Source organism: Dermochelys coriacea, chromosome 1 (assembly GCF_009764565.3).
Source record: "Dermochelys coriacea isolate rDerCor1 chromosome 1, rDerCor1.pri.v4, whole genome shotgun sequence".
NCBI lineage: Eukaryota > Metazoa > Chordata > Testudines > Dermochelyidae > Dermochelys > Dermochelys coriacea.
In genome coordinates, this window is record NC_050068.2 from 39,958,096 (window position 1) to 39,980,761 (window position 22,666).

At 40.1% G+C, this 22,666-nt stretch overlaps 1 protein-coding gene across 7 annotated transcripts in view; it reads right to left on the reverse strand.

Moving 5' to 3' along the window:
• Positions 1-4,391: 4,391 nt before the first annotated feature.
• Positions 4,392-22,666, reverse strand: part of XPO4 (exportin 4) — a 135,665-nt gene continuing 117,390 nt past the window's right edge. For 4 of the 7 annotated variants that reach the window (XM_038409057.2, XM_043504280.1, XM_043504279.1 and 1 more), the window contains 2 exons: positions 21,120-21,212; positions 4,392-12,733 (listed from right to left, as the gene is read on the reverse strand). In XM_038409057.2, coding sequence (XP_038264985.1) covers positions 12,536-12,733; positions 21,120-21,212 — 291 coding nt within the window. In that variant the 3' untranslated portion in view covers positions 4,392-12,535. Of the gene's footprint in view, positions 12,734-15,062; positions 15,167-15,956; positions 16,101-21,119; positions 21,213-22,666 lie in introns of those variants that run through there. The other 3 variants (XR_006277613.1, XM_043504281.1, XM_038409066.2) reach the window with 3 other exon arrangements.

Genomic DNA, 22,666 nt, shown 5'->3' on the forward strand with positions numbered 1-22,666 from the left:
CCTGCAGGCAGGGGCAGTGTGCAGAGCTGCCTAACTGCCTAGGAGCTAGACTTGCTGGCTGCTTCCCAGGAGCTATCCGAGGTAAGCGCTGCCTGGGTGAAGACCATACCCCAGCCACCTGCCCCAGCCCTGAATGCCCTCCTGTACCCAAACTCCCTCTCAGAGCACACACCCCAAACCCCCTCTCGTGCCCCAACCCCCATCCCTGAGCCCCCTACCACATGCAAACTCCCTCCCAGAGCCCCCTCCCACACCCAAACTCCCTCTCAGAGCCTGCAACCGAACGCTGTGCCCCAGGCTCAGAACAGAGCAATCTCCCACACTCTGAGCACCCCCCAAACCCTTGCCCCAGCCTCGTGAAAGTGCAGAGGGGCAGGGAGAGCAAGTGATGGGGGGGAAATGGAGTGAGCAGGAGATGGAGTCTTGGAAAAGGGGCAGGGCAGGGGTGTGGCATTGGGGCAGGGGAAAGGTGTTCAGGTTTGTGTGATTGGACAGTTGGTAACCCTATGGTAGTGCAACCTATTTAGCAGCTGGGGCAGCAGGTTCAGTAGTCCAGGGGAGGCTAACCCTCCCCAAATAGCCAGGCTGTAGCCCTGCCCAGGCTCTGCCCCGAGGCCCTTCTCCCACTCTTCCCACCCTCACTCAGCCTCTCCCCCCAAAGCTGGTAGGGCAGCTCAGGGTGGCTGGGGCACGTCAGTGCTTGGGCTGGCCAGTCCAGGACGGCAGCTGGGGCAGGCCAGCCGGTGGGCTGGGACTCAGGGTAGCACTCCTCCGACCGTGGCGGGGGACATTGGCAGCAAGTTATATGGACCCGTGGTGCTTGTGCCAATATTCAGGTATGTGGGTCCGGCTCCACCAATGTTTGAGCTTATATTTAATCAGAGCCGTTCTGCCCCATGCTTCAGGGTACGTGGAGTCCAGGGCAGCCTGGGAGGTTAACAGGGGGCCTGGCCCTGGAAGCAGCGGGATGGCCTGGTGCTGATCAGCCCTGCTCTGCTCCACCCCCACTCCACCCCTTTCCCCAAGCCTCCACTCTGCCTCTCCCCCCCCCCCCCGCTCTGTCCCCATTCCACCCCTTCCCCCGGGCCTCTGCTTCTTCCCTATCTCTTTCCAACTTCCACCCCCTCCCGCAAGCTATGCCAGGAGCTGGCGGAGTGGGGCAGGCGGAGGGCCGGATCACTTGCTGCTGCTGGTGCCAGGTCCAGCACTGACCCCTAAGGCCACCCTAGACCCCATGTCCCCCTGAAGTGCAGGGCCCCCCAAAGTACAAAGCCTGGGGCGGTTGCCCCGGTCAGTCCTGGCACTGCTTGCACCCATTCTGGGCACCAGCAAAAATTATACAATCCTGGCGCCCATGGTGTGGGGCTCAGGGCTCCAGCAGAGGAGGAGGGCAGGGTAGGACCAAAGATTAGTCTCCCAAAATGGGGGTTCACATGCTGCCCATGGCTGTAGCTATGACATATCTTGATTTTAGCAAGGCTTTTGACAACCCTATGACAGTCCTATAAGCAAACCAGAGAAATTCACTTGAGATGAAATATTGTAAAGTGGTTGCAGAATTGGTTGAAAGACTATACTTAAAGAGTAGTTATCAGTGGTTCACTGTCAAACTGTGAGGACTTATCAAATAGGATCCACCAAACTCTGTCCTATGTCTAGTAGTAATTAATATTTTCATTAACTTGGATGACACAGAGAAGAGTATGCTTATAAAATTTGTAAATGACACCAAGCTGGGAGGGGTTATAAGCACTTTAGAGAACAGAATTAGAATTAAAAATTATGTTGATACACTGGAGGATTGGTTTGAATTCAATAAGGTGAAATTTAATCGACAAGTGCAGAGTACTACACTTAAAAAGGAAAAACCAAATACAAAATAGAGAATAAGGGATAGGCAGCATTATTGTAGACGAGGATTGGGGAGTTCCAGTGGATCACTACTGAGAGTTAACGTAATGCATTGTGAAAGGAAAATATTCTGGGTTGCGTTAACAGAAGTGGTATATGTAAGATAGGGGAGGTAATCTGTCCCACTCTACCCCACTTTTTTTCTTCAAAAAAATGGGCAGATTAGAGAGAATCCAGACCAGAGCAACAAAAGTAATAAAACCCTACTTTGTTTATATTCAGTACCATTTTCCTGCTCAGGAGGCAAGTAGCACAAGAGAACTAGTAACCTAGAATATGTGTTTAATGATTTAAAGAAACATTAAACTACTCAAAATATTTTGAGTAGAAGATAAATATAAGCTATCAGGCAACAGTTCATTAGTCCTCCTTCTTGCCCCTGCTGAATGTAGAAATAGAATCTGGCATCTAGTAGCTATAGAACCACACTTTATTCTCTATGGCTATTACCTGAAGATTGCATATATCCCTGAGAGGACTAAAAGCTCTTGTACTGAAGGCTCTTACACCCTTCACCAGTCCCATACTTCAATATAATGTGTTGTTTGATTCAAAATAACTTCTTGCCTTTATTGAAAATCCAGCAAAAGAGGAAGTTCACCCCACTGTGGAAGATTCTGCAACATAGCACCAAGTAGCCTGGAGGGGAGTCTACTGCTACTACGACTTTGGTTATTTCAGTTCCGAAACCTCCTTTGGGTTGTGGAATAATCAAAAATATGACATTTTAAATGAGATAACTTTCTACCTCTATTAGTGGTACAGAATATTGCATATTAGGGATTAGCTCCCAATTTGTTATTTAAATTACCTCCCTGGGATGCCGTGAAGATTTAATGAAAAGTAATTAAGATGTAGAGCTCTACAGAAAGGGCTATAAGTCTCAAGCATAAAAGGCACAAGACAGAGGAAGGGAGGAGCTCCACTTCTGATCCAGATTTCTTTGAAACATGGTCTCCCTATGACTAAAAGTTTCCTCTTCCCTCCCAAAAAAGTTACTGGAAACTGGAGGGAATTAAAGGAATTAAAGGATTTGGCAGACAATCACTGATTATGGTTTTGGACATTATCTGGTGGCAGACAAAACCAGAGATCAAACTTGATGACTAGGAACCATGGTCCTTTCTAAATGGGTGTAGGGTCAAACTCAAAAGCCATATAAGAAACAAATAAAAGCCAGAAGCAGCATCATACTAAGGGTCATTTAGTCAGTTTCCTACTCCCTCTTTGTGAGTAAACTCACTTCTAGTTAAATCACTTATTGCACTCTCACAAAAACAGATCTAGTTTCCTTTCTTTATGGATGCATCACTGACTATTACTAAATTATTCAACAGAATTCAATGTATTTCTTCTGACACTGTTATCTTTAAAATTGGATATGCTAAAAACTGATTTGATGTAGTAGAGAATTTCTGCTTGTAAGCAAATGCCAATTCTACTTATTTTTGATGATCTTAGCTAGAGCTCATAAGGGAAAGAAGCTCTTTGCTTTGTTAGGAAAAATCATCAATTTTAAACAATGTAGTTTTACTCTGAAAAGTGACCACAGCTTTATGAAAGAATAAGTGGTATTCTATTCTGACTGGCACATCAATAAAATTAACTACATTACAATTGGAGAGTCTTTATTGTTATTGATGTGTAAACCAGAAAGAACAGAGCTTGATTTTCATATTCTAGGTGAATTTTCAAGGCTGATAGTTGGGGAGAGGGAGATGAACAAAAAACTTTTAATTTGTAAAAAGAGACTTTCACTTGGAAGCCACTGAAACACAAATATGCACCTCTACACAACTATTTTGAAAGTCACTTAGACTAGGGAGACCACTGTAAAATCTGTGAAAAGTAGCAGAATGACAACACTGGCAATCCCCAAGCTACACAACTACCCCAGATGCATATCCCTTTGCTCCCCTCAGGTCAGGGGAGAGCTGAACAACTGCTACAGCTAAGAGAACAGTTCACTGCACCTGTTCTTTAATTCTTAGTCCTTCTGCTGAGAATGCAGATTAAGGTGTAAATTAGAGCCTACCACAATGGCTGTGTTGGTGATTGTGGTCAGACTACCATAGAAGCCATTAATAAGTCCACCTTTGCCAGCCATTACCACAGATCTCCCATTTCAAGTATGGGGGAAAATTGTGTGGAAACTTGATTTTTTTTTTAATGGCAACCAGAGGACTAATTTATAAATTCTTGTTATAAATGGAAACAATATAGAATATCCAATATCTAAATGAGCTAACAGAACATTTTCCATATCAATGGACTGTGCTATGTTGCATAAATGTGGGATCACCCTTTTTTCTCTAAAAGCCCAACATAAGCTATTCAGAGTCTTCCCAGAATTACCACAACATATATACTATTGTAACATGCAGATTTTGTTGGCCTTTGAGATGCTGACAAAAGTGTCTTCAAGTGGCCTTTTTCAAACAATGATGTAATCACACTCTGCCATCACAAGAAGCAGGAAGAAAAATATATAAAATATATTTAGCAAAACCAGTAAAATTAAAGTGGAACAAAAATGCAGTCAAGTAGCAAACATTTTGTACAGCAGCAGATTTTACACAAGTTTTCCTACAGATACCTCTGCACTTATTTCATACTTTCTTTTTAAGAAGGAGGAAGCAAATAGAAATAAACTAATGTTATGAAAAAAAACAAGGCATTTTTCTGAAAAGTAAATGGGATTTTTTTTAAACTCCAATTTAGACTATAGATCCAACAAAAGTAAGAGACAGACAGAAGTTTCCATAAATTCCAACTACACTGCTCTTCTTTTACAGATTACACTAGCAATTAAATACAATTACACTCATGGGATCTAGACATGATCTGGCCACCTTAAAGGATGTAGGTAACAAACATTTTAACCAAGATACAAAACAGGTATCTAATTTTTCTTGTTTTCCTGAGTCTGAGTGAGTTAATATTTAAACACATGTGCGCTTATCAAAATCCATATGCAAGATACAGTACATTTTCAACAGCAGTTTTTAAGAAATCATGAAAGTGCATAAAAGCCTGAAGGCAGGCAAAGAGTACTTTAGAAGAACAGTCTTTTTTTCGAATGGCAGAAGAATGTAAGCCTTCCCAGTATAGTATTGATCTTGTGAGAGGACATCAGTGATCTTCCTAAGACTTCAAATGGTGTTTTTAGCAATTACAATAATAGTTTGAAGTAACAAAATGCCACTACATACTGCATACTGCAAGAATTAAGTAACGTGGATACAGTACTAAAAATATTGAGTGTCCTGGCAACTTATTAGAACAATAGATCTGAAGGTAGCTTTCAAATCAATACACTTTTGCTGGGTTTATGACTTCTTTCCATGCAGTAAATACTATATTCAGCAACAGATCTGTGGTGGTTCTGACACACCATAGTCCCAACTGGTTTCTATTACTAATAATACCAACGACTGAGATAAAGCTAATAAAGTTGTAATGTCTACTCATTTGCAACAATAACTGGTAACCCCAAGGGCCAGTTGCTTAGGGGAGGAGGAGGGGAGGGGAAGACATCCGATATGCAAAGCTACTATATTACCCTGCTAATTTGTAAAGGCAATTAAAAATAATTAGACTGCATTAACAAATTTTAAATTGAAAACAGTTGTTTCATGAGACTTAAATATGTGAGTGGGAGTAAGCATTGTGATTAGTAACAAATCACAATTTATAGTTGCAGTATTATCTGGGAGTAATTTGACTACTCTATTACCCAGATATAGGTTTTATTACTATTAACTGAAAATATTTATTTAATGACACTTGTTTTAGCAGTCTCAGCCTTACTATGATGCTATTTTTTGAATGCAGATCTCCAATGCAATTCCAAAACGTCTTTTGTTTTTTAAAAATGTGCTTGATTAATTTAAATTCCTATGTTTCCTTATCCCACCAAGATGAAATTGGATAACAAATTCAGTGACTTATTTATTTTTAAAGATTAACTTCATATTTTTTCACATCATGATTGCAGATTTTTGCTTGTTCCCACTAGCTAATTTCAGCTTTGTCTTGTTGATCTTCAAAACATAGCTGATTAAATAATTTCACTGGGAAAACTGTTTCCCACATTTTTGTTTACAACAAATGGCAACTGGGGGGGTGGAGGGAAGCTATTGAATTTAAGAAATCTACAATGCACAGTCAAGGCAAGTAGTACACAAAGGCAAAATGAAATTTTTTGTGCATACACTTACACAAATAAGTGTGAATAAAGGCTTTGTACCCAAATCATTCAAGTTTATTCCAGACCCCATTTGTTAATGTAAAGCAGATTAGCTCAATATCTACATGAAAGGCTCTCTGATAACTCTGCTGCTTTAAAATTGTCAGTTGCTCTCTGAGATTTGCTCAAAACTACTTAAAACATTTCTCTCCTTTACCCAGGCTTTCCCTGGTCTAAAACAAGCCAATATAAATCTACTGTGGTCATAATTGTACTTCTGAAGCCAGTAAGTTTAAAGTGATACATAGCCAAGATATATAGCAAGCTGTAGTGTAATTTACTTTCAGGGTTTGTGAAGCGGTTCTTTGGAACATTTAAATGAGCAGAGGAGAAAGGGGAAAGATTCAGAGTAGCTATTGATTAACCCAAATACAATTAGCTCACAGCACATGAGAAACCGCTGCTGCTAATTGAACATTTCTGAAAGACATCTATACATGTAGGTGTAACTTTATGTGCCACAGCAGGATAAAGTTTGGAAAACATTTCGTGCCAAGAAGTGAAATAAACTGTTTAGATGTTCAGGACGAATACAGATTTCTAGATCACGAATTTCTGTTCATATGCAGTATGTAATGGAAAAATTCATTACATGCTTTTGGGGGACAATTGTATTTTACATTTGTCCCTTCCCCCTCTTGATGAAGATACTGAATACTTGTTTTACTCTGTGCCATCTATACAAGTTGCATTTTTGAATATTTAGGGCCAAATTCCTGCTCCTAGTTATGTTGATATAAATCTAGAGTTATTTCATTAACTTCAGTTGAGTTACCCCAAATTTGCACTGATGTAATCAAGAGCAAAATTTGGTTTGTGATTTCATAATATTCTGTTTCTATTATATGACTGTACAACAAACCCCCTATTTGAGGGCCTGAATGCAAGTTAAATACTAGAAAAAATATCAAAAGAATACACACAAATCACACATGGCCAAAACAAAATGTAACAAAAATCTTTAGTGGAAAATGTTACCCTCCCCCATTTATGTATGTTAAAAAAATACATAAAGTGTTAATTTTAAAATTGGAAATTAGTTTGTGACAAGGTTTGATTACATAGCCATTTGTTTCGTAAGTTCTTATTGCTGCAATATGTGAAGTATTATTATGCAAGTTCACACCTTCAACTGTAATGTTCAACTATGTTCAGGTGAAATTATACTTGAAATTAACTAGCACTTCAATCCCTGTTTTTAAACTTGAAAGTCTTCTTAAAAATTACAATATTTACACACTGAGACTGACTGACACACATTTGTCACCTTAAAACTGCAAATTCACTGCATGGAGGTTCCTTATTTTGTACAAAAGGAACAACTAAAAGGTATTTTATATTTTCCCAGTTGTAAAATCCAGAATAATCCAATGGCAGATTGCAGTGTCATGAGAACTGGGCTCAGGAAGGATTTTAGCCACCATCAGACACAGTCGATGGGAATATAATGCAGGTAACATCTTTCAATTGAAGAGGTGAACGTCATATACCAATATATTTTAAACTTTTCAAAAGAGTGCAGTGTGACAAGTTATAAAAACTGAAAAAAGGGGCTTGAAAAGTAGAATCTTGGTCCGTTGAGCAGAATGGACGGCTCATGCCTTGATTCCTAGGGCACTACCACAAAAAACTCTAGTGAGAAAGATTCTGACAATTAACTGATAAGTTATGACCCTGTTTATCCGGGCCAGAGAAATCATATTAACACCTACTAATAAACCACACTGTGCTTGTTAGAAAACGCTATATTTTTCCCCCAACCACGACAGACAGGATCTAAACATGCTAGAAGCTAATTCATTAAACCACGGACCACTGTTTCTCTCACCAGCACAGACAGGAACCTTGTAAAATTGAGCTAGTGATTTTAGTTCCTAATCGAGCTAGTTGTTCATGTCATACCGCCCATCCTCCCCCCCCAAAAGAAAATGCTACTGTAATTGGCACCCTTGCTGGCAATCTCAGTAGAGGCACCAAAGACTGAGTCAGCACAGAAACTACCACCATTTCACTCTTTAGAACTGAACTGAGAGGCACACTGGTAGGGAAGCTTCCCTTAATTAAAAAAAAAAAAATTTTACAGTAGCAATCCAAGCAACTAAATTTTACAGCAGGTGTTATTACTGTGAAATACTGCAGTACTACTGCTGCCTGTGCTGTATCTGTCTTATAGTTACAAAGCACTTCAATTTTCAGCGTGGTCAACCTTCCATCTTACATAAGCAGTAAAATGAAAAATATTTAGCACTTACATAGCATTTTAGATCTTCAAAACACTTTATAGATTTCAGTTAATCCTCACAACACCCCATGAGGTATGTAAGTATTCTTAGTTGTACAGATGCGGAAACAGAGAGAGAGAATTTAAGTGACTGTCCAAGGTCACACAGAGAGTTAGTGGCAAAGGTGGTTAGAATTTAGGAGTTTGTCTCCCTCTCTTGTGCTCAGTCCATTTGACCATTCTCATTAAAAAAACACCTTCATTTTAAAAGGTGACTAAATCATTTCAGTTTCAATGATATAAAATGTTTTATAGTAGAAGTACTAAATTTATTTTTATTTTTGAACAGACTTAAAAATCTCTGTAATTAGAAATTAAGATGATTTCTTTATAATTAGATTTCTTTAAGAAATGCAATGGACTTTTTGGAGATTTTGGACCAAGCTTGTTCTCTAAAACTATATGGTTTAAACAACATATAGGGTGATATCCAGCTAAATGTTTAAAACAAGGTGTGTTTTAAAAGTTGTGGCTTAGGTAAAAGTGCTATACACTATCAGGCAGAAGACCCAAATTCAAATCCCAGACACACTTGACTAGCAGGATTTAAGTGCACAGAGAAAACAGTTTTTTCCAAATTCTGAGGAAAACAAAGTCCTTTATCACTCAAGGAGAAACAACTTCATGCCAACTGGTACAGCATTAAACAGACTTCCTATGCAATTTACAGAAGATAATTAAGATGTAATGAGGCCTAGAAGTGGAGGTTCAGTGAAGATCACCCCTCCCTAATCCTCATGGACCTCTGTTCCCCCAGTCCTTGTATTTCATTACCCAACCAGATACCCCTTGTTTGCAGGACTCTAGCCTCTAGTGGGTTGAAGCATAGGGAAGTAGTTAGGTTAATGCTAAACAGTAGGTATGTGGGGTTGGGAAACCCTGAAGCTAGAAATTATTGTTTAAACCAAAAAGAAGGGGAGATGCAGGGAAGAGAAAAAGTATTTGGATCTCTAACTTGAGAATTAAGACTCTCTGATACCAATCTATTTTGGTAAAAAGTCATCTTAAGTTTTGACAAAAATATAGTACAATTATGATACATGGTTTATAATTAAATCAATTTGATTTCTTTATGCCAATTTTTTTTAAAAACTGGCAATTTTTAAAAAGCATTATTCACTTTGTACAGTGAGTGGAAACTCAATGCAGTGATGTTAATCATATCAGTGTCTCTAAACAGAGGGTTGGGACCTGATTCAAAGTCCACTGAAGTCATTGGGAGTCTGTCGTATGGACTTCAGATCTTGCTCTTAGTGGTTGAGTTTCAAAGAATCTCATTGAAAAAGTTGTTTTTGAGAAGAGAACGTGATCAAGTAGTTTAGATACTGAAACGGCCACCAGAAAGGGCATAAATTAACAAAAACGCATTCTCAGAACTTTAGTGACATCTATGAGGTTGTTTTTTACACAAACATGTAGAGATATCTTTGCATTTGCTCTACAAGAAACACTAGGTGGGGTGGGAAGATCAATGCTTAACATTCTGACATGAAAGAAAAAACAAAACAAAACCAGGAAAAATATGTTGTCAAGCTTATGAGATATATGTGACAAAGTTAAAAAATTGCAAATTAAAAACACTGGACAGTGTCCCTTTAACATAAAACTTACGTTTAAAATGAAAGAACAAACGTAACATTTTAAGTAATCCTTAACAATTTTTGATCATCAATGTAGCTACGAAAGCAGCTACATGATGTCAGTTGTCTTGAACACAAAATGGGCCAGATTCATCTAAAAGGTAATTGGTAGGTGTACTATATTGTTTGAATGTTAAAGTAGTAGGCTGATTTATTGCTGACTTAATTATTCTAGGGAATTTCCAAATTTCCATAGTTTATAAAAATTTAGAAGTTTATTTTGAGCAAATTTTAAGTAAATAAAGTAGTTCTGAAAATATTGGAGCCATTTATTATGACAGTGGTTATTACTCAATCAATAAGAACCAGAAAAAATAAAAATATTTGTCATCCCTTTGAAGAATCTGCCCCAAAGGTTCAACTTTTGGTATTGCCAGGTAGATTAGCAATTATTACTGTTGCTCATGTTTCTAGGACTTAATGCCCTTCAGCCAAAGGACTATGTTTTGAAGACACTTGCTTTTATAAAAAGTAAAAACTCAGACATGAACTCTAAAAGCAGCGCCAATAAATTTGTCATCCATTTGCTGGAACAATGCACAAGGATACAATGGTATTTCCCCATCACTAGTGCAAGAGTAGTTTTGTTGCACACACAAGAAATCTTTTAAGGAAAGAGATAGGGTTTCTAGGAAGAAAGTTGAAGAAAATTCCCTGTCTTGCAAATATTACTAAAAATATATTCAAATAGACGATATACAATATTAACTGTGAAGGGATGTTGTCTAACAAATTTTATGGTTACCTTTTAAAGTGTATGTTTGCTCCAGCCCAGTTTTCATATTAATAGTGGATTAAAATAAAAGTGAAAAAATTCTGTTGAAAAGATGGCACTTTCTGCCCTTATATTCCATTCATATGGTTACATGCATGAATTTAACTCAAAAAGTATGTCCTGAATCACTATGACTAGCACAGTGGTTAATATGATTGGTTTTGAGATGAACAGCTGAAGGATGGCACAGAGTTGCAAACATGATGCTATACACAGCACAGTAAAGGTGTATATACTGTACATTTTATATAAATGTAAAAACCACATGGAAAACATTCAACAGCACAATTTAGCAGAGGTATCAAGCACAAGCCCAAGGGCCAAATTCTTCCCCACCTACCCACACCCCTCACAAAAAGCAATTTTATCTGGCATGCAGAATGTGCATTTGCCTCAGTTTTGTCAGGTTTATGACTACTGGCAAAGTATGCCTTACTTCTGTATTCTTGTGTTACTCTCCCTTGTTGTTCCACTATATCTATCAGTTGGCAGGATGAAACGTATGTACATCCTTAACTGCTCAAGTGCTGACACACAAAACTGAGCAAGAGCAAAGGAGAGCACAACAAACCTGTAGGTGGTAGTGGAAAAAAAAAAAAAAACCACCACAAATCCTAATTATCTTTCCAACCCTTGAATCAATTGTATATGGCCCTTGGGTAAAATAGAGTTTGAAACCCCTAGTCTAGCATAATTATTTTATCTAATGCCCCAACTTAAAAACAGTTTGTATAAATCAATAATTTACATCCTTTGAATTGTTATTGCTTAAGCAAACAGTTCAGTGTAGAAATACGTTGCAGCTGTGCACGACTTGGATGTGGATTAAAACAGATACTGAAAGTAAAACTACACGTGAACATTGCATTAGACTCACACCCCAACATAACACTCATGTCAACACAAAGGGCTGCAACAGGTACACAGCAGCTTAATGCCAACATCCTGAACCAACTCTGAAGACTCAAATGTTGCCTTATATTTCTTGTCTAAAGTATATCACTTTTTTGTTTGTTTGTTTTAAATTAAGGCAATAAAATGGCTACAGTTCCTAAAGTTCATTTTAGGGGAACAAAAATATACACCTTTTTCCTTCTGAACTTTAGGCAGCAGAATATAATGTAGAAACCTGTATTACATAAAATATGCAACATCAGGTGATGTAGAAAAGCAAAACTAAACACATGTTAAAAAATACCATTTGGTGTTTTTCCCTTGGATCATAAACTCAATCTTCAGAGAGAAAAAATAAAGCTTCAATCAGCTACACTGTTTACAGTTTTGTATGTGTCTACATCATACTCTAATATGGTTTTCAGAAAAAAAAAATCTGTAAAAGTTTGTCCAGCCACTTATGTTTTAAGCTAATGGGGGAAAAGGCACTATTTTTCAGTGTGCCCATATCTGTTTGCACATATATGGAATTTTCTTTTAAATTTCAATTTGTTGTTCATTCTCTACAACATACAAATATGACAGATTGTGACTAACACAATAGCAGAAGCTGATTCAAAGTTGACCTCTCCTATTCAACTGTGTTATATCAAACTTCCAGGCTCTCTGAAATCTGAGATGGCTGCAAAGAACCCAGAAACAGGTACAAGGTTTAGTCAGCTTTCAGCATTTCTCAGTGCATTTTGCAGAAAGGGTCTAAATTAGGCATAGAGTTTTGTTGTTGTTTATTTTACACAGAGGAGTCCACCAACATTTGCCATAAATTCTTCTAAACTCTTTAGGAAGGCCATCTTCTGCTTACGGTCCAGTGAAGGAGGAGTGCTGCTTGCAGTAAGCTTGTTAAATGCATCTGCTAACCGCTGGTAAATGATTGGATCCTGCTGACTTGATAGTAATGTTTCAACTAGTTCTGAATATTCAGCCTGTTGAAGAAACAGCAGTGATTATTACACAGGAAATAGAATACAAATATATCCACACACCTTCCTTTGTCAGAAGGAAAAACTCCCACAAACTTAGTTTGTGGTAGAAAGTTTTAAGTTGTTCCCAGAGATTTAGATAAGAATACCAAGTTACAGTATTTCATCTGCCAAGCTCATAAACAGGCACCAGAGGTGAATGTGGAGGCGATACCTAGTTGGGGACAGGTGGAGGGCAAGACCTTCAGCCAGACCAAGTGGCTGCCTTGATAAAGCTCTAAAAGCCTTCAGCTCCAGTCACAATTTCAGGGTAACTGCACCTGTATTTCCCTCTTTCCTCTCAGTGGTCCACTCCAGGAGTGTCCAGTCAGGTCTCCAGCCATCACCTGTCTCTGGGCAAGGACTGTTATCCCATTCCCTTCTGATGGGGTTTTATGGCTGCACAGCTCCCTGCTTTTACAGTGTGCTATCCCCACCAAGCCAGTCTACCTAAGGACTAGCATCTGTGCTTTGCTTTCTCTCGAAGGGATATGAATAATGTATGGCCAGCAACTACAAGTTATCACACAGTTCTTCTAAGCAAGCACATTATTCTTAAAATAACCGTGTCACAGAGAAAACATTAAAAACAAAACAAAACAAAGGTTCCTACATGTATGATAAAAGCTTACCAGAAGTCACCCACCAGTCTTATGGGGCCCTAATAGGCCAAGGTCTCTCCAACCCTTCTACAAGGGTTCCCTTGAACAGAAGGCCGCACAGGTGCTCAGGGCTGCCTCTCCCCCAGCTCTGGACCTGCTGCGGTGAAGAGAGGCGCGTCTCCCCCCACCAGCCCAGGTGTTGCCGCGGGGAGAGAGCTGGGGGGAGTCCTCTCTCCATGCTTTAGCTCCCGCGCAGCCTGCACCTCAAACCCCTCATTCCTGGCTCCACCCCAGAGCCCACACCCCCAGCCAGAGCCCTCACTCCTGGTCCCAGTCCTGAGACCCCTCCCATACCCTGAACTCCTAATCCTCGGTCCCACCTCAGAGCCTGGACCCTCAAGCAGAGTCCTCACCCCCCTGCACTCCAACTCTCTGCCCCAGCCCTGAGCCCCAACCCTGCTACATGAATTTTGTTTGGTGCACCAATATGGAGGTGATGCATCACACACCATCTCCATATTGGTGCACATAACAAAATTCATTCTGCACATGCATGGAAAAAAATAAAGGGAACACTGGACACAACCACCATTAACAACACTGCAGCTGAGTTGAGTGCAGGGCCATTGCTCTTCCTGCTTGTAATGAGTCCCCTCACACTAGACTGCTTCCTGATTCCCATTTCTGTCAGACTCATTCCCACACACTGCTTCTCTCTCAAAGTCTTTCACTGCCTCCCCACCACTTTTCTTTCACCCAATCTCATCCTCCATCCAGTATCTTTGGCATCCTCCAACCCCACCCTGCAGCCTTTTCCCTTCCCTCCTAGTCTCCTGCTCACTCAGTTCCTCTACATACATATTTCCCTACCCACACCTGTAAAGAGAAAACTTAATTTTTGAATAAAGTAACAAAAAATGACAACATGAAATGTGCAGTAACCTTTAAGGAAATGTGTGACCTTATATTTGGAGCCCTCTCTCTCTCTCTCCCCATTCCTTTTTTTTTTTTTAAATCTTCATTTGTCACATCGTGCCTAAGTAGACGAGCATCCTGCACGCTCTCTGCAAAGTGCCTACCACACCTTTGCAAGCTGCACGAAATAACTGCCATTTTCACCAGCACAGATCAAACATGAAGGTGGGCGAAGATATAAACAACATTTCTCACCAATGGTAAAGTAACGTAACAGTTTGATAGAAAGCAGTCCTGCTGTGCTACAAAAATATCAGCTAACTTTGTCCAAACACCTCCCAACTATATGTATACAATTTTGTATGAGAAGTGCAAACTCCTTGGCTAAAACTCCATACAGTGTTTTGCAGAGAACAGATTTAAAAATTTTATTAAAGCTAAAATTAAAAGATTATATAATATACAGGTTAAGAAAAGAGTGTCTGTACATCTGGTATAGTGTTTAGATTATCCATAAATACAAAGTTTGTTTTAAAAGTCATAAGATACATATAATACATAATCAGCAATAACCCAAATTTAGGTGAATAAAATTTAACAATACAGTTTTGATATTAGCATCCAAAATTCAGGTACATTACTCATGAAAAGTTACGCAGACAGTTGGTTGTGAAAAGCAAATATATCAACAAGTGAAGACTGTCCCTCAGTAATTGAGAATTTAGGGTAGGTTGTCTGCTAGAAAATACAAGCCATCAGGGAAGTATCTGAGTTACCTTCCTGTCTGCACTTCTCATCAGCACTGCAGCTCATCTCCCCTAGCATTGCCGATGTCCAGTGATGTGTTCTAGGTAGATGTCTCTCGACCACCTGATGGCATCTGGCACCATGAGTTGCCACATCAGCCAAACGTAGCGTTGACTGATTCCACATTCTCTCAACACTCGCTAGTTATTGGGGTCCCATGCACCCAGGGCTCCAACGATCAGCGCGTGAGTTTGAACCTCGTAGCCCCCAGCTCTCAAGGTGTTGGCCAGAGGGGTGCATTCTCTGAGAGCTGGGGGCTACGAGGTTCAAACTCATGTGCTGATCATTGGAGCTCTGGGAGCATGAGACCCCCTACTACAACTCACATCATTCTTTTTCCTACATAGGCCATTTCCTCAATTATCCAGTTAATCCATACTTCCCAAGAAACAGCTGAAAATCCTTGAAGAGTTATCACGAGAGACTAGCACTTCAGATCTTCAAAAAAAAAAAGATTGTTAAATGCTGTTTTTGTCTCAAAAAAGCAAATCACCAAACCAACCATCCAAAACAAAAACAAAAAACTAATGATGGTTTGGGCCCAAAAAGACCCTTGTGGAGAAAAAATGCCGTCCTTTCAGTGGAGGGGCATAAACAAAAACTATGAAATACTGAAGACAGCCCAAATGACTGCTAGGAAGTGAAAATTACACTTCCGACTATTTCTAGGCTCATAGGGAAGGTTGAATGGGGTGGGGGGAAGGAAAGAAATTTATCTGGGAGAAGACTTTGGTCTTTTTGATTTTCTTTTGTTTGGTGCCCAGAGGCTCATCGAATCCACCATTTTCCTTCAGGACTGGATTGTGGGAAAAGAGGAGGATCAGAATTGCATGTTGTCGTTGCCAAATTTTCTTCATTTTTTCCTCTGAGTACGGAAAGTCTGTGTGTAACATATGACTCTGGACATCTCTGAACTTTTACATTATTTCCATATAAGTAAACTGCATTTCTGTTCAGGGCAATCAACTCAAAGGATGGCCTGTGGGGTCATGTCCAGTCGTGGCTATCTACAAATAAATAATGGGTATCACTAGGGAGAATAAAAATCCTGCCTGAAAGTATTATGGAAAGAGAATTAAGACTAATAACTACATGTGCAGGACAGGACTAGTCAGTCACAGAAAAAAGGCTTATTCAGCATACCATTGAGAGTGGAGATTGTAAAGACACCTGAATCAATCAGAAAACAGCTTTTTTTTTGGAAGGGATGATGTCATCTCCTAATGTTAATATGGAACTGGACTTGAACAGAGGAGTGATGGCTCACAAAGAAAATAATAGTGTTTCTTATAAAAGAGTGAATTGCTGTAACAGATACAAAAAACCTTGAGGAGACTGGACACTCAGGCCACATGCAGACTGGGAACAGTTTACCAATACAGGAACATGGTAAACTTTACCAGCAAACGCTCCTATGCACACAGCTATACCTGCAAAACCGTGCTTTGTACGAGAATAACAACCCATGGGGACTTCTGCTGGTCACGGTCTAGGATCACACCTCCTCACACCCCAGACCGACAGCAATGCCAGCAGAAGTATGGAGTGTAGATATAGTCTGTACTGAGATATATCTATAATCTATCTCGGTCCGATAGTTTTACCAGTACAATCCCTGTACTGGTATAGCCTATTGCCCTTCCCGTATGGGAATAAACTATATTAGAATAAGCACTTTTCTATTGATTTTACTGTGTCAACATTTTTTTGGGGGGGGTTCCCATTATTAGTATAGTTAAAGTGGTATAATGTGTGTATGTAAACAAGGACTAAATGAACAACCTGGTACTGTGAAAAATTTTTTTGCTGGGACACATCCACATATGGGTAAATACCAGAATTTCTACCATATAAGGTTTTTAGTGTTTATTTTTGTATTATAAAGTTATTGCTTCCCTCAGCGATATCTTTAACAGTTAGTCTGAGGCATGTTAGCTGCCTGTTTTTATTGTCTCTTTATTCCCCAATACTTGGCTTTAAGCAGGGCTCAGATTGAGCTAATATGCCATACCAGCGTTGGTGTTCTAGGCGCTAACACACCTGAGTGGATTATATGCCTGCACCCATATATCAAAGAACGACAGATACAGAACAGGTAAGTAACTGTTTTCTCTCTATCATATATGCAAGTAATCAAAATGAGCCACGGCTCATGGTAGATTATGCTGATGTTTAAAACATGATTGTGTGTGCTCTCTGAGCACCACTGGGCTCCTTAGGTGGGGCTTGAACATATCCCTGAGTTCTGCTGGACTCCTTGGGTTTAGCTTCTTCTTGATTGGGAGAGAAATAAGTTGGTGATAACATATTAACCCTAGATATTAAAAAACCTGAAGCACCCAAAATCATGAGTGGCTTAAAATCATGAGATTATAAATTTTGGGGTTCATTTTGTTTGCCTTGGTCTCTGATCTTTTAGGGTGCACTTGGGTCACACTGTCAAATGTTTTTCTTCACAACCATGGAAGTTAGAAATGTACTGCTCTATTTTTAATGAAGGCTGAAACTTCTCATGTAACAACTTGTCTCCAGGAGCTGAGCTTTAAAGAAAATATCAAATATTGGCAAGTGTTTGCAAGCCTAATCAAGAGCTGGAAACAGCACACATCAGGATGGCATGCATGCCATGCCATACACCTCCTTATGGCCCCTCTCTAGGCTATATAAGGGTGGTGGTACCCTGATTACATCAGTTCCTTTGCATCCGAGGGAACTAGACTACGTCTCCAGTGACGAGGGGCAGGTTGTAAAATACACGTCAGCACCCACATCTTGAAGAACAGTTACAGAACAGGTAACCAACCATTGTATCTTTAGTCCACCTGCAGATGCATATTCCATTCAGGTGACTCATCAGCTGTTCCCTCTGGAGGTGGGCTTAGAGTCTACTTAATTACTATAATGAGATTTTAGCAAAATTTGCATCAGATCTGGATGCACTACTGATCATAGCAACGCGTGATGTGTGCACTGAGGACCATGTGATGGCCCTACAAATGTCAGAAATAGGAACATCCCTCAAGAAGGTGATTGATGTAGCTTGAGCCCTTGTTGAATGAGCTGAGTGTCTTTGAGAAGGGGGAATGTACTGGCTATCCCATACGCTATCATCACACAAGAAGTGATCCATCTGGAGACTGATCTTTCATACAATCCACAGAGGACTCAAAGACGAGGAGATCATTTAAAAGCTTTGGTCCTGTCCAGATGAAAAGCGAATGCCCTCCTAACATCCATGGTATGTACACGTTCCTCATCCTTATTAGAAAGTGGCTTAGGCAAAAGGGAGATAGGACTCCCTTAAAATCCTCTAAGACTGGAGAAGAGTAAGTTTGCCCTCTCTTCATGATCATCGGTGCCAAGAATCTGTGGAGCCGATGGCACATCTTGAGGCAGAGATTGATTGTCTGGCAAAGACACCCCCACAAGAAGAGGTTCAGCAGTACAGACATCTTTCTGTATGTGCATAGGTGCTTTGGAGCTTGGTCTGCCTCATGACCAGCGGATATATCCTTAGACCAAGGTGCAGAGCCTGACCTGTTGGAGCAAAACCACCCCTCAGGTTCCAGGGAGGCCCCTGTGGGAAGGGATACAGCATGGGAGGCCAATACATGTTGGACCAGGGTGGTCTGTCCTTGTTACAAGAGCGGTTGCACTCTTGGTATCATTGTCTACTCCTCAACACTTGGATGACTTGCGCAACTTCTTTAATTGAGGGAGAGAGAGAGAGAGAGAGAGAGAGAGAAAGAAGAGCTGGAGGACACCAACTCAAAACCTGATGAGTCTTTTGAGTAGTCTATGAGCATCGGTGGAGCCCACCCCAGCTAGATACCTATATTTGTCTATTGACCAACGAAGGGGTGCTACAGTGAGTACTAGAGGTGGAAACTCAGACGCTAATGTAAGCGCATCCCAGGGAGGTAGAGGCCATACAAATGGGGTCTGGTACTGAGGAGTGTACTGCCTGATGGAACCCGTCCACACACTGAAAAGCAACTGTGTACCGAGGTCACAGGTATCCAAGATCATAGGTACTGGGCACACTCAGGACAAAGGGTGCATCGGTACCAGCTCCAAAGGCATAAAGACCATGGACAGTGCCTGTTTCTTCATCAGTAATGTAGCAGTCAGCATTTGCCAAACTGTGTCCTAAAGTTGAAGGAGCAGATGGACCTGGAATTGCTGTGGGTACTGATGTACAGCTGACCTCCTGTGTTATCAAGTATACCAGCATAGAGAAATAAATCTGATGCTGCCATAAATCTAATGCCGCTTGTGAGGTGATAGGTACCAAAAGGAACAGTGCCAGACAGCATACTGTGACATCCGTAAGTAGTGGACTTGACAGCTGTCTCTCGAGTCAACGGTCTCTCCTCCCACCTCATTACCGGGGAGACATAGGTTGATGGGTCTTGATGTCACTGACAACCTTTTTTGGACAAAAGAGGACGACGAATCTCTCTTCGATTTCTAATGGCACTGATTAGATTTATGGATCATCTGGGGAAGGTGAACAAGCCCTTTCTCTTCTTGGGATAGAATCAGAGTCCAGGGGTCGACTGGAATTACCATACAAGTAGATGGTGCCAGAGGACGGCTGGTCGAATGATCCAACGAATACCCTGGTGCCAATACAGGCTTTGTAGCCTGTTCCGTCAGGTGCTGTTTCAAGTGAAGGTCTCTGGAAATCAGTATTAACTTTTTCAATAAACATTAGATAATGCACCTTACCTTAATGTGTTCCTCACTGAGACACAATAAGCAGCATGTGTGCAGGTCACTATAAGGAACAAAGGCCCCACATGATGCCTGGTGCTTAAAACTCAGAGAATGTTGCATAACCTACTGCAACTAACTAAACTAATGTTACACTACACTAAACGACTGGTACTAACTATTTACACTACAAACTCTCAGCCAGTAGCTGTGATGCAGGAAATAAATTGTGAGGAGAGAACTGCAGAGGGAGCTCAGACTTAAGCCGCTGATGGTAAGAAGGAATGGGGTAGGGATTGGTGCACCGCCATCCTTATGTAGCCTCAGGAGGGGCCACAAGATGTGCAGGATGTGGGTACTGCTGCAGGGGGAAAGTCTCCCCCTTTCAGCATGCTATGTGTAAACACACTTGTATGGACTACATCTGCAACCACTCAAAGAACCATCACCATTTTTCCCCACCCTCTCAATTTGATCCTTAGCTGTAAAATTCCTAAACTGATTTAGCAACTGTTTGAGGAGACAAGCACTGCTGGACACTCATGAGAGAAAAACCTGGACTTCTGACCTTAAGGAAGATGAGAGCAGAAGAAAGGAGTAACAGACTAAACAGACAAAGTGAGAAATGCAAAACTTTTTTCCATAGAAAGGTGTTTCAAGAAAACTGGATTTAGGTCAATGTGAGCACATAGGGAGCCATAAAACCTAAGTCTTTGTATAGTGATTTTAAAAAGTTAATATGGGACAAATTTGTAGTGTGGAAGATAAGAAATTTTCCACAGAACTACTCTAGGCACATGTGCTTTTGTATTCCTAGAACCATTAAGTTAATACATATCTAGAAATAAAATTAATCAGACCCTTATTTAATTTTAACAACCATTCCAACTATGGAAGCCAGGATGGAAGTCCCTCTGGAGTTAAATGTGCTTCACAGATCAACAATGTGTATTGGCAAAAATCTGATCAGTATATTTGATTTCATTTTGATTCTACAAAGATGCTGGATGTCTTGGTGAATATTTCATGGAATAATATAGATCTGTCAAAATGCTAACGAAAAATCAGTAGGGAACAAGACTGACAATGAAGCCACGTACTGAGGGAAAAGGATATAAACTGAAAATCCCACCTCTTCTGATATTTAATTTTTTTCCTATGTCTTACTTGCACAGGAAAAGTAATTAATTGCTGCCAAATACTGTTCTATAACTATCGCATTTCCACTAGGTATACCAGTAACCTTAGCATTATTCTGCATGCAAAATAGTTTTTGAACATTGCTTAAAAATGGCAAAATAATACCATACCTGATGCAAACACACTAACGTGTAGAATGCTTCACCTGCTGCAGTTGTCATCTCTGTATTGTGCTTTTGTAGTACCAGCATATCAAAGACCATCTGAAGTGATCAAACAAATTATTTAATTATCTAAAATGCAGACTGTTAGGCTGCCAATACGTAACAAAGTAGAAGGGGAAATCTTGTTTAGGAAGCTAAAAGGATCAGACCTATTGAAGACCTCCTCCTGAGATAAGTCTAAGTCCTTTATGGATCTGGGGAGAATATGAGTTATTGAATAAGGATTTCTGGAAATATTTATAGTTTATGCTTCTATAGCTAGAAGACAACAGAGGACTATTACTGTGTTATATAATGTGACTTCTTTGCAGTGAAAAGGACATATTTACTAAGTTTGTCTTTGGAAATTTTTTTTTTTGCATTAATTTACAATGGGGATTTTCTGAGGAGAAGATTTGATTATGAACAAAGAGTATAGATTCTATTGTGAATTAACTGTCTATTAAGAGGTATACTCAAATACCAACAAACACTGTAAAAGGTGCAAACTGTAGGATAACGATGTCCTTGTCTTCACACAAAATTAAACACTCTTAATATTCTCTTAATTTGTAACTGTCATAAATGATCTTTTATTTATATGTTAATTTTATGATACAAGAGAGGAAAGATTAAAAAAACTGGGTATGTTTAAAATGACTGGGGGGGGCCCAATAACAGTTTTCAAATATATATGGTCTGTTATAAAAGCGGACAGTGATCAATTATACTCCGTTTCTCCTGATGGTAGGACAGGTAGCAATGGGCTTACTCCTCAGCAGGGAGTTTTAGGTTAGATATTAGGAAACTATAAAAATAGCTAAACATGAGACAGGATTCAAAGGGAGGGTTGTGGAATCCCCAGCACTGGAGTTTTTAAGAACAGGTTAGACAAACACATGCCAGGAATGGCCTAGGTATATTTGGTCCTGGCTTAGCACACCAAGCTGGACTAGATGACCTCACAAGGTCCCTTCTAGACCTACATTTTTATGATTCTATAAACAAGGGGAAGAATGAATGAAAGGTTTTGCTCTTCCAGAATAAAATAGGGAACCCATTCATCAGGTCTGTGAAAGATGTTGTGACTCTGGAGAATCCTAAGGCTCAATGAAAACTAAGTAGGTGAGGGAATGACTGAATGGGGTGGAAGTCAGAGAATTTAAGGTAGAAATTTAGGGAAGGGATTGAAAAACCAAGTACGTCCATTTGGAAGATAACAGCTTTATCAACCTTTATTTAAAGCTCATTGTTCACTGTCTCAGTCGGACTGATGTCAATGAACCTGCTATGACAAAATTAAGATCCCAAGCAAGACTCAGTTTGTGCTGGAAGAGTAATGCAAGAGATTTTTCATTAAACATTTAACCTGGGGTTAAGCACAAAGATTTTCCTACCAGCCAACTCATGGCCAGAGGCAACGGCTGCTCCCAATTTACACTAAGACCCAGCTGAACAAGATGGAGCCCGTAGTCCAGAACAGTAGACACCGAACATGACACTGGATTGAGAAC